The following is a 17,524-nucleotide window of genomic DNA, read 5'->3' on the forward strand; positions in this document are numbered from 1 at the left end:
CTGCTGGGCGAAGCACCACGCACCCGGCTCAGCACCACCGCCGAGCTGCCCGGCTGCGTGCAGCGGGCGGGGCGCAAGGTAAGGACCGTCTGTTTTGCTGGGTTTCCAGACCCAGGGCTGGCTGGGTCTTGGAGAGGTTGTAGCCGTTGTTCTGCGCCGGTTTGGGGGTGGAAAGAAGCCGTTTCTGCCCTGAGAAATGCCCTTCAGAAGGGAAAGCTGGATGGAGGAGGAGAGAAGGAAAGTCAGAGCAAAGGCTCTCTTGCTGCGTGGGCTCCCTGCATGCTTGTTTCACAGATGGAAGCATCCCCAGGGATGTTCCTCCTCCTTTCTCATCACACAGCACTGTTGCAGAGCAATGCACTGCTTGACAAATTACCGAGCTGCTGCCCTCCTGGCTCGCGGCAGAGGTGGGGAGGGAAATTTTGGGGTCCTGGGGCAGGTACAGTTGCATGCTGCCATACCCTGATTCACACTGGGGTTAGCAGAGGAGCAGCATCTGGCAGCAAATATATTTCCAATTTTCATGATTCCTCTAAGACTCTAAAGTGCAGTCAGCCTTGAGATTGCAGAGCTTTTATTTTTCCCTCCACTGCTGTCAAAATATATGTTAGTAATGAAATTAAGCTTTTACTTGGGATTTTGCTGAATAAATTAGGTCAAACTTTCTGTATATTAAACAAAAACTGATGAAATTTATGGAGTTGATTCACTGGGGCAGACTGAGAGCAGAATCTAGCCCACGAATTTTTGAAGGGAAGCAAAACTGTCATGTCTAAATAAATACAGCACAAACTCTAGGGTATCTGAGATCCCCAGGAAACCTGGGATGACCCCACATCATGGTACAACTGAGCATTTATCCCATTGATTTGAGAGAGCTCCTCCCAGGGCTGACTGAAAGACTGCTGTTGAAGACACTGTGCTGCCAGCAGTGTGGCCATGGGAGCTGCTGCAGCTCACAGGAGAATATAGAAGCTCCAATATTTAAGTTGTGGAAGTACATCCCTGGGAAGGATGGTGCGTCCTGCTTGGTCCCAAAATTTTCCACAGACTTGTAGAGATTGTGTCATCCCCCTGCCTGGGGATCCTTGAAAAGGAGCCAGGAGCAGCAGGACCCTGTTGTCTGTACCCTGAGTCCAAACGTAAAGTTTCAAGCATCCATCATCCCATTGTTGCTGGAGAAATTACAGAGGTTGAAGGAGGAGAATCTTGTTTCCAGCCCCACAGTCTGTCCTTGTGTTGACCAAAGAATGGTATGATAGGAGAGTGTTCCTCTAATGTTTTGGGAGTGCAGGCATGTTTGCCTCCTGTGTTTGTGCATCATTGTGTCATGCTCCTAGATCCATCCTGCATTAACTAACTCGCTGTTAGTTTTTCACTTGAGAAGATGTTTTAACCCAGGCTGGTGGGTAAGGTGGCATTTGAGTAGGACAGAGAGTTTGCAATAAGGAAGCTGTGGCTTCTAATCCTTCCTGTTTCAGTGTTGCATCTAAAAAGCCCAAGTACCCAATCCATCATTCTCCTCTATGATTAATAATCAAGGCCACAGACCAAGAATTTTACATTGCTATTTTAAACCTTAAGACCTGATTTTTTTTAAACCTTAAAATATGGCATTGATTTTATTTTTGAACCATTGATTCTTCGTTAAACCTGATTTATGCTGTTGATATTTTGGGAGCCTACCTCAATGCTGCAGGCTCTTCTGGGAGAAGGTACAGCTGACTGGGTTGTGTTCACAGGCTTAAACTGGTTAGTGGTCAACTCGAGGTGGAAATCAAGGACTGTTTTCAGACCTAGTAGAGGAGCCAGAGGTGTGAGGACACCAGCATCTCCCAGCATGTATGGGAGATGAGCTGGAAGATGGACGTGGACCACGCCATGGACCTTGAAGTGGCAGGTTCTGCAGCTCATCTGGCTGTGCGTGGTCACCACGTGGTTCTGCCAGGCAGCAGTCACTGTGCCATCTGTGCAGACCACGCAGGGGGCAGAACAGCCTGAACGATTTCTTTGCCAGGAACTGTGGCTGCTTTGAAATCAAACTGTTCTGCAGGAGCTCATCCAGTTTTATGACATCCTCAGTGGGTTGTTAGAATGAACTGCACAGATTATCCTCTTTCCTGTCAATGATGGCAGAGCTGGAGACAGGAGTTTATTTTGTTGTTATGGGGTGTTACCAACATGTCACATGTTGCCCAAGGAACATTTTCATTAAGACTGATGTACTCAAGACCCCTTGTAAACTTTTAGCAGTGCCTGCTCAGGGGGACTGCCACAGAGCGTGACGTCCAACAAACCTGCTCGTTCTCAGCACTGGAGGACCAGGAGAGCTTCAGGTCTCAGTCAGCAAGCCCCAGCTCCAGTGAGGAGGGGTAGAGGAGGAGCTTTCCTTCTCAATTTTTTTTTTTCCCAGGCAGCTTTAGTTATTTCTTGACTTTTATTTTTATTCTTGTCTTTTTAACTCTAAAGGAAACGACTAAATCCATCAAGTAAATCGAAATCAGGGGAGGGAGCTGATAATTTTGAAGGATGAGTGGGTGCATGTAATAGACAATTACAGGCAAGGAAGAGGTCAGTGTCACTTGTACAAAAATCAGCCCAGCCTCACAATCATATGGGAGTGCTTGGACAGCCAGCAAGTATCTGGACGAGAAGCACCGTGTTGGTGTAGTCTGCTTGGATTTCTGAAAGGTTTTCAGTACGGTCCCTCATGGTGCTGGGTTTTAAGGAAATTTCATAGTCCTGAGTTAAGACAGAAGTTCTGCATGTGAATAAAGACTTGTCAAAAAGGTGAAATGCAGGAGGGGGTGGATTCTGAGTTACTGAGTGGAAGAGAAGTCAGCAATGTTCTTCACAGGGATAGGGCTGGGATGTGTGGTGTTCAATAAACCTCTAACTGGAGAAGTTGTGAGTTGTGAAGGGGTGATACTGGCACGTGAAACAAAGCTTACCCAGGGCAGGAAGGATAAGGCTTGGCTTGAAGACTTGCAGAAAAGCTTCTAAGAGGTAAAACGGAAGAAGAAATTCAACTGTGTAGTGATGGAGTTTGGGGAAGAAGGAAAGAACCTAATTTCCTCATTTCATCCTATTTTCCTGTCTAAAGCAGCAGGCTCTGAGCTGACTGTTGCTGCTCAGGAGCGAGATGGTTGGATGGTGATAAGCAGCCTGTGGAAAGGTCAGCATGGTGCTAAGTGCCAATCAAAAGCAGCAAACCATGTTAGGGATTGTTATGAAAGGGAAGCAGGACCAAACAGAGAACTTCATTATGCCCTTACATAAGTCCACAGTGCATTTACCTCCTGGAAATTGCACTTTTGGTCCCTCTCAGAGACTTAGAGGAGCAGGAGGGATGCCCTGAAATCCTCAGTTGCTTCTGTACAAGGAATGAGCACATTTGTGAAGGTTCCTCAGCCTGACCAAGAGATCATGGGGGTGCTGGGGGATGTGACAGGAATCAGAACCCACCAGTGGCATTGAGAGAGTCAATGGGGACTGCTTGTGTGATGTCTCTTCCAAAACAAGGACCAGAGGGCATCAAGTGAAACTAGTTGGTGACAGGCTCAAAAGAAGCAAAATAGGTGTTTCTTTGCATGGTGCACAGATGAGCTGTGGAAGTTGTTGCTATAGGAAGTTATGGGTGCTAAAAGTTTGAATGGGGCAACTGGGAAAACAGGATGTCATGACTTAAAATTCCTAGAAACTGTCTTCAGAGGTAATTCTGGATCATAGGCTTCTGGAAGGAAAAAAAAAAGGACATTGGCAAAATTTTGCTACTTGCTGCCTTGTTGTTATAATCCTCCCAAGGCAAAGCTTGGCCATTGTAAGGTGAGGCCTTTGGACTACACGGACATTTATCCTTGCCCATTATCACACTGTGCTTAGTAGGGACACCCTGGGGAGGTGGAACTGACCAGGAGATACCATGGAAGCACAGCCCAGGCACAGGAGAAGTGGTGGGGTTCAAATGCAACAATTTGATGTCTGGAAATATTTGTATAATTTTGTTTTCCCCACAGGTTTTGTCTTTGTGTTCCCATCAGCCACACCAGTGAATTTTGAATTGTTGGAAGTTTTGCAGTTCCTCATTGCAATTTTTGTAAAAAGAATTGGCAATTTCTTCACTGAGAGAGTGGTTAAACACTGGAATGGGCTGCCCAGGGAGGTGGTAGAGTCACCATCCTTGGAGGGGTTCAAAAATCGAGTGGATGTAGCTCTTGAGGCTATGTTCTAGTGGTTAGGAAAATGCTGGGAGGAAGGTTGGAGTTGATGATCCTAGAGGTCCTTTCCAACCACAGTGATTCTATGATTCCCACCTTTCCAGGTACCTGTGACACCACTTGATCAAAGTCTTGGAACTCATCTGTGGACACAAGCACATGAATTTCCTCAGCTGAGGAAATTTCCCAGTATGGAGTTGGGAAGATCCTTTCCTGGCTGAGCACAGAAGGGGACATGTGCCTGAGGTCACCGCTGCACCTGAGACACCTCCTCTACTTGCATTATGGTCCCTGTGTGGTAGCTGGCAGCTCTGCATGGCCATCCAGACAGTGGGATGGAGCTGCCCACCAGGGCAGTGAAAAGCTCCTCACTTCAGTGCCTCAGAAAGTTCCAGGACAACCCAGGGCAGAGCATGTGCTGACTGAAGAGTGGAGTCATGAGAACAAGCAGCCTCACTTGGTCTACAAAGATCATAATGAGAATATAGACTCATAGGATGGTTTGGGTTGGAGGGGGCCTTGAAGACCCTCTAGTTCCAGCCCCCCTGTTCTGTGGACACACCATGGTGCTCAGTGGGCTTTAGCAGAGCTGCTGTGATTTTGGATTTCAGTTTCTTGCTTCTCCTCTCTCTACTCTCAATCTCTCTTTTTTTTGTATCACACTTCACTTGATGATGCATTTTCATTCACAGAAGGGCTTTTAATTGCCATGAAAGCCTTCAGCCAATGCTGCACATTTATCCTCACCCTCAGGATTTCAGACACCTCTAGCAGGCTGATAGCTATGGGACAGTGATGGCACAGACACAGCAGGGTGGGTGGAATTCTCTTGAAGTAAACAAAGCATAAACCTCTCACAGACCTCCAAGTCGTGTGTGTTAAAGTCCTTATTTTTTTTACCCTTTCCTATCTTTCAGATTTTACCAGTGGGAAGATGCTGATGGAGACAAATGAATCTTGGTTCTCTAATTTCTCCTCTGCTGCCTCCTCCTTTGTGAAAGGAGATGGCAAACTGGCAGGGATCGGTGTCCAGGAGGTGGTCATTGGGCTGATACTCACCCTCATTGACTTGATCACACTCCTGGGAAACACTGTGGTCTTCATCTGCCCGCTGGTGGAGAAGAGGCTGCGGACTGTCACCTACATGTTTATCATGTCCTTAGCCATGGCTGACTTCCTTGTGGCTTGTCTGGTCATGCCCTTCAGGTAAGAAGTGCTTGTAAGGTGAGATTGGACGGTTGTGTGTGTGCCCAACATCGCTTCTCTGAGCTCAGCAGCCACAATTTGATCAGGGCTGGCTAGAAGTTCATGTGGTGTGCCTAGGGCTTGGCTCTCCAAAGAGCTTAACTGGGAGCTGGTGATATGTGCTTCTGTGCCCTGGTTTCCCCACCCTTCATAGTTGAGTTCCCTTGTAATGACTGGAGAGAGACCTCCTAGGGGGTATTTTCCTGTTGGCTGCTGGTCTGAACTAGATACCCAGCTTTCCAGGTGGCTCCAGTGTGATGAGTCCCCTTGTCCAGGGCTAGCTCTAGATAGATAGATGATTTTGCACACTGTGTCAGGGGTAAGTGTGATGATGATGTTGATCCTGATAGTGTTCCAAAATACAGAGCAAATCACGGAGTGTATCTTTACCTCATTTTTCTTAGTCAAGAATTAGACTACTGAAATCAGTGGAGGTAATTTCTGTGCTTCAGTTTTACATTTCTTATCTTTTATTTTCTGGCAGTGGGAGGGAGAAATGAAAAAGTTCCTTACTAGTGTAAGAAAATGGATCATTTCCTATTACTGAATTGAAGGGCTACTGCAGACACGTTATTCTTCATATTCTTGGTTAAACACACAATTTTGACTGCTCCTTCTGGTTCAGACAACATACCAGTGAAGCTTGTGGGGGAAGCAGGACAGCTTACAAAATAAATCTTCTGCCTGCAGTGGGATAACAAATGGGATTTGCTGCACTTGGGGGGATTGTTTTGCCCCTGTTATGTGACTGCAATGCACAATCTCTATCATGACTTCCTCTCTGACTTTGCCTGTTGATGATGACTCTGGTGTCTCCACGTTCCACTTGTGCTTGGCAATACCTGTCCTCAGTTTTTCTTCTAAATGGAGTTTGGGCATTTCTAGATACCCAGCACCCTCACTGCTTCTGCCTCCCACCTACTGACGTGTTATCTGCAGCCTGGGCAGTGGGAGCAAAGAGCAAAGGCAGGTGGGTGTCCCGGCAGCTGAAGTCTCCCCTGTAAGACTGGTAGCATCCCCCATACCTGGAGAAAGGCCTCTTCCTTGGAAAGGGGTAAAAGGGAATTTGGCACTAGGTTTTGCCCACTCGAGCATGTAAAGGGGATGTAAATTGGACAATTCCTACTGGGAGGCCCCCAGGAAAGCATGGGAAGGATGAAAAGAAGCAGATGAAAATGTTTGATTGGGAAATCTGTCAACGAGAAAGGAGAAGGGAACAACAGGGATGTGGAAGGGACCACAGCTGTAAAGAATATGAGGGGAGGGGAAGGATCAATGAATCACAGACTTTTAAAGTTCATCTTGTCCAAGCTCCTTGAACTGTGCAGGGACATCTATGACTACAGCAGGTTGAGCAGAGCTCTGTCCAACTTGACCTGGAATGTGTCCAGAGATGGGGCATCCTCCACCGTTCTGGGCAACCTGTGTGTCAATGCTTCACTAACCTTAGTGCAAAAAAATTCTTCTCTATCTGTAGCCTGAATCAACCCTCCTTTAGTTTAAAACCATTACCCCTTGTCCCATCAAAGGATGGCAGAGTGTATTGCAAGGTGGGGAGGATTTCCATGAAAACCAATGACTTCCCTATGCAGACAGAAATAAAATAGCCCACCTAGGAGAATGAGGTCTTAATTAAAAGAAAAAAAATTACAAAGGGGAGCAAAGAGCAGAGCACAATTAATGCTTTGTGCCCCTTCGGAATATCCTGGTGTCACCTGGTGTGAAGACTTGCTGGCTCTTGCTGGGCCACGTGGTGAGGAACAGACCCTGCTGACAGAGTGGCTGTTTTTTCACATCTTTCCTGCTGTCTGGGCTTCGTATCTATGTTGTTCTTTTGAATTGTGGTTTGCTCCTCAGTTGGCATGTTAGCACATGCCAAGGAGAAGAAACTATCTTAGGGGCCAGTTTGGCTCAGGAAGATGTCATAGAAGGGAAAACCAACTTTGTCACCTGGTGCTTAATTTTGTGAGAGGAAGACTTGTGTTGTGTTCCTGGTTTGGCTTGTCTGCAGAAGCCACTCAGTAGCTTGTCTGCTGGGTACTCCAGACAGCCCAGGCACTTCCAGGCTGAGGATTTCCAGCCACTCTTTTCTTTCACAACGAAAAAAAAAGCATGGTCTGCTTCTGGAAGGTCGTGGTGCTCACTGCAACACCACTGGGGACCAGGGAGGAGTGGCAACAAGGCACCCAAGTCCATTACTGGACCTGTGCTTCAACTTCTATGTGTCTCATTTCCCCACCTGAAGAAAAGCCATGAAGCCTTCCCATGTGTTCACAGCAGGACCCTCCACGCTGCCCATGTGGAGGCCACCACAGTGTAGGGACAGGTTCTGCTGTAGGTTAACATTGGTTTGAATTTTTTGCATAGTATCCCACCTACCAAAAAGCTGCTGAAGGCTGGGAGCCTTCAGCAGCTCTGTACCCACCTGCAGCAGTAGTTGTGCTCCAGAACAACCTCCACAAGCTGTTTTAATGAGTTGATGCTAATTAGATGCAGAGCACGTGCTGGTTTTGAACCTCCCTGACATCAGGTTGACTCCTTCTGCCCTTGCTGGCCAGCAGAGCCCACCTGAGTGCCCTGCAGCCTGACTTCCACTGCATGTGACCAGCAAGCTGGGAAGTTCAGAGATAATTACAGCTCTGCAGGGCTGGGTGGTTGCTCAGCCTTTCACATCCAATTCACACACACGGTTATTTCAGCAGCACCCCAGGAGCTGCAGAAGGCTGGTGAAAGAAAGGGGAGTGAATGGCATCTAATTGTATGCTACAGAAACACCCATCAGCCTTCCTACAGCTGCCATGTTCCTTCCTTTGCTGCTCACTTCTGACAGGCCCCTCTTGGCTCTCTTGGAAATTATGAAGTCTGCTTTGTGCTGCTGTTTGCCTCACTGAGGTATTTGTGAGCCACACAACGTGCAAGCCACAGTCTTCCTCCTAAGATCTGAAATCCTCTAGTTTCAAAGCGTGAGAGCAGAGGAAAAGTGAGTTTCTCGGAGGAGGAAGCATCTTCCATGACCCAGGAAATGAGGACAATTCATAAAATCTGTGCTGCACAGGGCACTAGAAAAAGCTGTGGTAACCAAAGCTGTGCAGATGGAAATTTAGGGAGCTGTGGGGGGCAAAGCACCTCTCTCAAGGCACCCACTTGTAACAGTGCAGGCAAGAAGCCTCTGTCTGGTTGTCTTCAGCTACACCCCACCTGTAGGTTATTGCCTGGGCTGCACTTTGAAGACCAATCCCTGCTGGCTAACTGAGCTGGACACCCACCTTTGGTACCTGCGTGTTGATACGGTGTTACCTCAGTGGGATCTTGAAGAAATGTGTGAAATCAGTCCTTCCAGCTGTGATTTCCACCCCTTCTCTCCCACAGCATCATTTACGAGGTGACGGGGATGTGGTTGTTTGGGAAGCTCTTCTGCAAAGTCTGGATCTCCTTCGACGTCATGTTCTGCACTGCATCCATTGTCACGCTGTGCTTCATCAGCCTGGACAGATACTGCTCGGTGGTGACCCCGTACCACTACTCCAGAAGGATGTCTCGGGGCAGGTGAGTGGAGTTGCTCCTCACTTTAGCTCCCTCCACATTTTTACTTGGCCACGGTCTGTATTGACTCGGGACCAAGTGAGACATCGGCAGCTGCTGCCCAAAAGCAGAGAGATGGGGCAGAAGGATCTTCACATCATTTAAAATTTCACAGATCTTACAGCAGAAACCAAATTATCCAATCATAGAATGATCTGGGTTGGAAGGGATGTTAAAGATCCTCTAGTTCCAACCCTCCCTGCCACAGGCAGGGACACCTCCCACTAGACCAGGCTGCTCAAAGCCCCGTCCAACCTGGCCTTCAATGCTTCCAGGGAGGGACCATCCACAGCTTCTCTGGGCAACCTGTTCCAGAGACTCACCACCCTCATAGTGAAAGTCTTCTCCCTTATGTCTAATCTAAATCTCCCCTCTTTCAGTTTCAACCTGTTACCCCTCATCCTGTCACTACACTCTCTGATAGAGTCTCTCTCCAGCCTTCCTTTGACTACTAGAAGGCCACTATAAGGAAATAAATAATATGTAGAAAAATCTACCTGCTGTTGTTTAAAATATTAACAAAAATCCTCTGTAAAACCTTTCCTCCTCTCTTTTTCAGCCAGCTCTGAGCATCCCTCACACTGACCTCAGCTCTCTACACCCAATGAGCCAGTTGTTAGAGAGATTCATGCGTGGCCTTGTTGTACCCTGGCTTTTTCCCTTCTCCAGGCTGGGTGGGACTGCTGAGCAGTGATATCCCACACGGGTTACCATGGGGATTGGATCGTAATGGATGTTCTCAACTCCAAATTACTGACCCTCTCTCCCCTCCACATCCCTTTCCTTCCACAGATGCATCGTGATGACCTGCACAGTCTGGGTGTACTCCTCCCTCATTTCCTTCCTTCCTGTCATGCAAGGCTGGAATGAGATCCCCGGGGTGGACTTCGACGCAGGCAGAGAATGCATCTTTGTCACCAACTGGATTTTTGCCATAGTGGCTTCTGCTCTGGCATTTTTTGTCCCCTTCATGGTCATGTGCAGCATGTACTTCTTCATCTACCGAGCTTCTCGGCTCAAGGCCACTCGTATCATGTCTCAGACGCTGGAGATTCACTACCACCCCAACAGCAAGAGGCAGAACCACCTGCAGCTGGAGAACAAGGCCACACGGACCATCAGCATCATCATTTCAGTCTTCGTGCTCTGCTGGCTGCCATACTTCGTCCTCAACGTCTGGCTTGCTGCCAGAGGCACCGGCTCCACCAGCACGGTCTTGGCTGACACCTTCAAGATCATCACTTGGTTAGGGTACTGCAACTCCACCATCAACCCCATGCTCTACGCCTTCCTGAACCGGGACTTCCAACGGGCCCTGAAGAAGCTGCTCGTTTGCAGGCACAGGTCTCAGGTGGACATTGGAGAAGATATGGTTTCCATAGCCACGTTTTCCAAGACTGCTCCAGACCTAGAGTATAACGTTACAGTGCCGGTGCCCAACGGTGCCCTGAAGGGCAAACCCAACTCGTAGGGATTCAGAAGCAGTTGCTGGAGGTGGTGGGACAGAAAGTGCCAGAGCACATCCTAATGGAAAAACAACACCTAGGAGAACAGGGGGAGGAGGGACTGGAGCATCACAGCTGGGGGCACGTGACAAAGCTGCATTTCTGCATCTTCCACTCCCACAAACTTTGGTATTTTAGGAGCAATTTGTTATAACTAATGGAGCTAATTCCTTCCTGGGTAATTATTTTTTTTAATGAGCATTTCCTAAGACAAATTCAATCTTCATGCTGGGGAAAAAAAAAATCAATGTGATAATGTGAACTTGTCTTTGTGTACATCCTGGTGATCTACAACAAGGTGGAAGAATATTTCTTTCTTATCAGGCCACTGTAGCTCTCAGCTTGCAGCTTCCATCACAGACCTGACCATCCATTTTTAACAACTCCATGTGTGTCAGGCTGGGCAGGGGAGTTAGGAGGGTTGTGGTGAAAAAGCAGAGGTCACTTCTTCATAAAGGCACCACTCTGCAGTCTGGGCTGTTGCTCAGGGATCAACTTGCTTCTCAAATACTGAGAGGCTCAGAGCTTTTGGTGGCTTTCTGGGAATTAGCTGTGAGTTTCCTTATTAATTCTGGAAGGGAATATCCTACATGGTAGACCCCAGGAGATGAGCAAGACTTTCCATAAGACTGAGAGCACCGAGTGCCCAGGGGGTTCAAAGGGGTCTACAGGTGACCAAGACCAGCCAAAGAGGGGATGTGAAGAGGAGTTACTACTCACTGTGATGTCTATGCCTTGGTGCTATGAGTGTAGCTGTGGAGTACTGCTGGGCCACACAGACATTAAAAAAAACAAGATAAATGGGAATGATTATTTTTACCACTTCCAAACGCTCCTCTGGACTGCAAACAGCATCAAGCAGCCCTGGCTCCCTCTGGGCTGGCCATGGAGCACCTCACTGGAGGAGTCCCCTGGAAAGGCAGGACTGCACCTGGACAGCTCTGCAACGCTGTGACAGTGGGTAAAAGCAGGAGCCAAAGCCCAGGACCACAGCTCTTCTGGGGCAGGGTCACAGGAAGGCCAGTGACCGCTCGGACAACAGCCATTGCTCCCCCAGCATGGCTCTGGTGGAGCCTTGTGCTGGTTTACAGGGCAGTCACTGAGTCTTCTCCTAGACTGACCTGTGGACATGAAACACTTCAAGGATGGTTTCTAAAATAGCCTTTTTGGAGTTACCTGGGACTGGAGAAGTCTCTGCAGCCTGGGAAGCAGAGCCAACACAGCAGAAGGAGAACCAGGTTAACATTTAATGCAAAAACTACTGGAGTAAGACACTCAGAGGGATGAAGAATGTCAGTTTGTTTATAAATACAAAGAAGGGTGTGTGATAGTGAAAGTCCTGAGTCATACTGCTCTGCCAGCTCACAGGCAGCAGAGGAATGTCCCCAGAGCTGTAGCAAAAAGGAATTGGCTACTGCCTGGAGCAGCTCAGCCCAGACCAGAGCTCCTCTTTGCAGGGCTGGGAGCTGGCCCAGCCCCCGTGTCCAGGTGGCCCTCTGCAAAAAGAAGTTGGCAGGAAAGCACACACAGATTTCTATGGCCACAGGAAAGGCCCCGTGACCTGAGCCAGTCTGAGAGCTGGTTTTTAGATGCTGATAAACTGAAAAAGGCACAAACTTGTCAATGAGTCATGACATGTTCATGCCACTCTGGCCATCGTGTAGAGTGAGGTCTCACAGACAAGGTGGAGAGCTGCTGCTGTCACCTGTACAGAGAGAAGCCAGCCTTCATTGCTTCCCCTGCCAGGGTGTGAGCACAGAGCAGACACACACCAGACCAAAGGCCTTCCCTCTTTCAGTTGTGGTTGACCACTCAGTCTGAGCTGACTGAAGAACACCATCTGGCAGAAGGCCAGGGATGGAACAGGGAGGTGCAGTGTAATTAAAACCCAACTTAAAGGAGGAAAACAAGATGGGAGGTGCACCCCTCTGGGGAGCCTGGTTCTGAAGAGCCAGTAAAACAGTGCTGAAGCCCAGGTGGGTAATTCATAGCACACAGAAATGTGTTCCTACCCCACTGCTGGGGCAGGGCAAGTGGAGCTGCCAGAGGCAGGGAAATGAGTGCTTGCAGGCATTAACTGAATTCAGAGAAAACCTCTCTGGCTTGGGAGGACATTCTTAGCTGCATTCTGGTTTAACCAATGAAACTTGATAAAATTTTGTTTCTAACCAAATATCCACTGCTGCACTCAGCTGGCCAAGCCCAGAGCCAGGAGAGTTATCCAAAAGCACAAAGAAGACAATCATCTTTGTAATCCACCTCTGCCTTACCAGAGGCTGCAGAGTGTCAGCTGGTTTCATGGCTAGTCACAGAGTCACACATCACAGTGATCCTCAGAAGGATTGGGATCCAAAATGTTTTTAAAAAAACTGATTTCAGAGGCTAAAACTTTAAACAAATTTAAACCTGGAAAACACTCCTATACAAAACCAGGTCTAGTAGCATCAGAATTATCCCTTCAGGACTTGCTCTCTTAACAGCTGAGAGACCATCCCTGTAATCCACTCAGTTTAGAAAGCTCCAATTCCTTCTTTCCTCAGAAAGGATCTTGCTTCCAAGCAGCGTGTTTATCTTGGCATCATCACATGCACTGTGGCACAGAGACCTTATGGTGGCCTTCCAGTACCTGAAGGTACCTCCAGGAAAGCTGGCCAAGGAGTGGTTACAAGGCCATGCAGTGTCAGGACATGGGCAATGGTTTTAAAGTTGAGCAGGGCAGACTTAGATCAGACATTAGAAGCAAGTTATTTACTATGAGGGTGGTGAAACACTGGAACAGGCTGCCCAGAGAGCTGGTGGAGGCGCCATCTCTGGAGACATGTAAGATCAGGCTTGATGGGGCTCTGAGCAACCTGCTCTAGTTGCAGATGTCCCTGCTCACTCCAGGGGGTTGGACTCGATGACCTTTAAAAGTCCCTGCCAACCCAAAGCACTCTGGCACGAGACAGGATAGTGAAGAACCACAGTGCTGGTCCTGCTGGTCCAGCTGCACATGGCTGAAGGCTTTGGACAAAAGCAACTACCATTTTTTATTTTTTTTTTTTATAAATAAAAATGTTTATTAAATCATTTAGACTTGAAAGAAGTCACAATAATTAATGCACTCAACAATTATAGCAAGTGCATTCTGTACACCACCAACCCAAATGGATTGATTCCGTATTTTATAAATAAAAATTAACATATTTACAAGGAGAAATAAAAGCATGGCGTTAGGCAGTTCAATTAGCAGATTACACAAATGCCTACCAGTTGATTTGTTTTTAAAAAGTACAAATCTACAAGATTACATACGACATGTATGACTTCATTAGGTTTAAATTTTCAGAATCACAACACCTTCGTACATCATTTTTACTATGGCTCTTCCAATCATTGCCTGTAAACCCCCCTTTTTTAATGGCAAAAAGCTCCTTTTCCTTCTCTACAGGTTTATCTGTATAAAATGCATTCCCTAAGATACACTACAGTGCAGAAGTATGAAACCATCTCCTCTAATGGCTGGCTATGGAGAGTGATGATATGTACAACTGTGGTACTTTTTTTGCTTTAAAAATAGTGCAGTTTCCCCGTTTACCCACCAGGGACAAAAATGGAGTCATAGCTCGTTTCAAAATCATCTTCATTTCACCGAAGAGCAAGTGATCTGGATAGATACTCACTAGGCTTAGAGACTGTAATTTGCTCTATAAAAATACAGTATTTTAATTCTATTTACATGTTACAGATCTCTCACGTACCCAGCAAGCTGACATTTACAAGCTCTAAAAAAAACCCTCCAACCCAAAAAAAAAAGATAATGAAGCACAATATTGGTAAGCACAGTAGCTGGACCCATCCACTTAGGAGAGTTAAGGTAAGAAAAATGGAATGTGGAAAGTGTGGTTACTGGCTTTCCTTGGCTGTCAGAAGTAAACGAAAATCTGTCCACCACATCTTACACATTAAACATGGCAAAAAAGGTTGCAGTAAACTATTTTCAAGATAGACATTCTGCATCATGGATCCTTCTGCTGAACAATCCCTGTAAAACCTGCTGTGTGGAAGAAGTGATCCTGAGAAGAGTTATTTGCTTGGTTGTCTGGAATGCTTATTTCCTGATAAACTCATTGTCCGTGACCTCTGCCTAAGCACTGGTTTTGGTGGGAGCTCCAAGTCTTCAAACACTGGATTTTCTATGATTGCTGCAGCCTCTGGCCTTTCAGTGGGGCTTGGAGACAGCATGTCCTTCACCATGGTGTACTAAAAGAAAACATGTGTTAGATGAACCAGTTCATAAATTCTCTCTTATTTAATGTTCCGACTTCAATTATGGCTGTATGAACAAGTAGACGATGTCCCCAGTTGCCTTCTGAGTAATTTGGGTATGAGTGCTTTGGCACAGTAGCTAGAAGTGCATTAAATATTTGAAAATGTATCACTGTGCATCTCTTAAGCTGTCTTTACAGTCAATTTGGCAAATCAAATCTGACCCAAGATTCAAGAGAATCATAAAACCTGCACATTATTTGCAATCAAAAGAATTCTAAAACATATGAAATAATTTACGAGTCATTTTTAGCTTCATGTTTAAGCCACCACATTTTAAGCCACGCATAGATTTTCAGAGCAGATGAGAAGTTTTCCTTTAAATATACACGTAGTTTGAATAGCTGTCTCAGACTGAAGCAAAATTAAGTGTCCTGCTCCAGGTAGGCACAGCACAGCACCTTCCCCCAGGCAGCCTACAGCTGCAGAGCAAGAGAGGCTGCTCCCCGTTAGCTGCTGGTCTGAACAGCTGAAAGCATCCTGGCTTTGTACAGGGGAGGTTTTGTGCCTCACCTGCTCTTTATCTGCAACTCTACCACTTTAAAGATGTGACTAACAAAAATACAGCACCATTTGCTCACACGGTTTCCCACTTGAGAGATCTGGTTCCTAGAGTGAGATTCCACCCAGCCACGGTGCTGCCTACAGTCTCCTGTTACCTGTCTACAACTCTGCACTTTGTGCCTGTGAATATGGATTTCTTGCAAGAAATCAGGTCAGGATGCATGTAATGAATGACAGCAAGTGACAAAGGGAAGCCAGATAAGATTGTGTAGTTATTGGAGGTAAACTCTGTGACAAAAGCATCATTATCCACATTATTGTAATGTTACAGCTTTGAAACGTAGAAAAGCACAAGGACAGAAGTGTATCTTAGTAACACTAAAGCTTTTTTCCCTCCTTCCTTTTTACCTCCAGAGCAGTTGGAAAGCAAAGAAAAAAAGCTGCAATTATTACAGAAAAACCTACAATAGCATCAGCTATACTCACCTCTTGTGCATATTTCTGAGTGAACAATGGTGGAAACTTCAAATTTCTAACATCACTCAAGGTCTGCAAAAATATTAAGAAAAACATACAATGTTTCCAAAATACCATTCACCAGTAAAATTACTCTACTGTTCTTCAGAAAATATGCAAATCAGCTTGATGGGGAAAAAAAATTGTTTTAAATTCTTGCTTTAGTGGTAGAAAAAACCATTCACAACATACTTCAATAGGCAAGTTGGTGGTTCCCTGGGTATACAGCCTGCAGTAGGAATTATGTTCTCAGAACTCTGATCTCTGCAGTTTTAAATCAGCCAGATGGACAAACGTGCAACTTTCTCACCTCTGGCTCAATAAAATCAGCAAAACTGTGCACCACCCATAATCCCCACGGTCACCTACACATGAAATGACTGCTTCTGTCTTCATGTAAGCATTAGTCTTTAGCGTTTATGGACCGAGGAGTGGATTGAGCAGCAGTTTTGGAAGAGCTCACGTTGCCAGTCTCTGTGTTCTCAGGAGGCAGCCGGTGTCCTGCAGCATTTATCCACAACAGGCACATGGGCTCCATCTAGTGACCGTGGTTTTCCCATGTTCAGCTACAAGTGTCAGCAGGAGGCTGCCTTGTGAATTTAAGTTCTGAAATTCCCAACATCCCACGACCCACTTCAGCACGTTCTTAGTGCAGAAGGGCAATATTTAGCACTCGTTTTCTTTTAGGAGTGATCTTTTACAAAAGTTTGAGTACAAAACAGAATAGTTCTGAAGTTAAACCAAAATTCAGTTTGCTATTACTCCACTGAAAGTAAAATCTGACCAGTTAACAGTGATGGGCTAATTTCCTGTTCAAGAGAACAGAATTTTATGATAAGAAAATGCTTTAAAAAAAGATATTTTTTTTCTCCTTCTCTGCCAATTCAGTTTGCATTTAGTGATCTGTTTCCAAACATCTAATCTGGAATTAAACTGTGCTGCTGCAACTGCTAACAGCTTGAGGCAGGCAGGTCTCACGCTCCTCCTCTGGGGATTTTTCCAGCTCTTTGTCACAGATTCCTAGAATTTGCTGGGCTGCCTGGTCAGGCAGAGCATGTTTTGCTCCAGCAAGCAGTGCTAATGCTTGGCTGATGCCAATGAAAACTTCAGTGTGACAGCTGGGAAACAATGACCACAGCAGCTGAACTCCAGGACTGGACCAGGAGGACTGGGCACTTCTTGTCATGACTCTTTCCTGCACAAGTCACTGGTCGCCACGGACAAGAGGAAAAACATTCCTGGCTGTAGCCCCTGTTCTCTGTGAACTTGCTCCTGAGCCAGATGGATCTCACATGTATTTTAACAGCAAAGGAGAGTTGTAATGCACCAGTAAACCACCTAAATTCACAGTTGATGCAGTGAAGGTCATCAGTTACTGGGGATGTTGTGCTTGAAGCCGAATGAGACTCACACCTAAGACTTACTAAGGGAAAAGGAACAGCAATTTTTCCCTAAGTGAAAAAGCATGGCAGACTGAAACAAGGAAGAAGTAATAAAAATGCACTGCATGGTTCCAGTTCTTGAATGAAAAACAAACTGGTAGGCTTAAAGTCACAAGCTATATTTGTTGCTTGAGTTCTTGGATATCCTAGTTCAATAGTTTCTTTTACTTAACTTGACAACAGAGAAGCTTTGTAGGGAACTTCA

At 46.3% G+C, this 17,524-nt stretch overlaps 2 protein-coding genes across 2 annotated transcripts in view; one reads left to right on the plus strand and one right to left on the minus strand.

The window, feature by feature from the left end:
* Positions 1-5,134: 5,134 nt before the first annotated feature.
* LOC103775937 (octopamine receptor-like) lies at positions 5,135-10,515 on the plus strand (the record flags this gene model as incomplete). The annotated part of the gene is made up of 3 exons (XM_008943412.1): positions 5,135-5,423; positions 8,832-9,008; positions 9,837-10,515. Coding segments are annotated over 3 exons (1,145 nt in total), but the record flags the coding sequence as incomplete, so codon positions are not given.
* Positions 10,516-14,614: 4,099 nt separating this feature from the next.
* The window catches only part of EIF2AK3 (eukaryotic translation initiation factor 2-alpha kinase 3), a gene marked incomplete at its 5' end in the record, with an annotated part of 35,747 nt that continues 32,837 nt past the window's right edge, over positions 14,615-17,524 (minus strand). The window contains 2 exons of the mRNA XM_008943413.1: positions 14,615-14,791; positions 15,848-15,910. Coding sequence (XP_008941661.1) covers positions 14,615-14,791; positions 15,848-15,910 — 240 coding nt within the window. The remainder of the gene's footprint in view (positions 14,792-15,847; positions 15,911-17,524) is intronic.

Source organism: Merops nubicus, unplaced genomic scaffold (assembly GCF_000691845.1).
Source record: "Merops nubicus isolate BGI_N331 unplaced genomic scaffold, ASM69184v1 scaffold11207, whole genome shotgun sequence".
Lineage (NCBI taxonomy): Eukaryota > Metazoa > Chordata > Aves > Coraciiformes > Meropidae > Merops > Merops nubicus.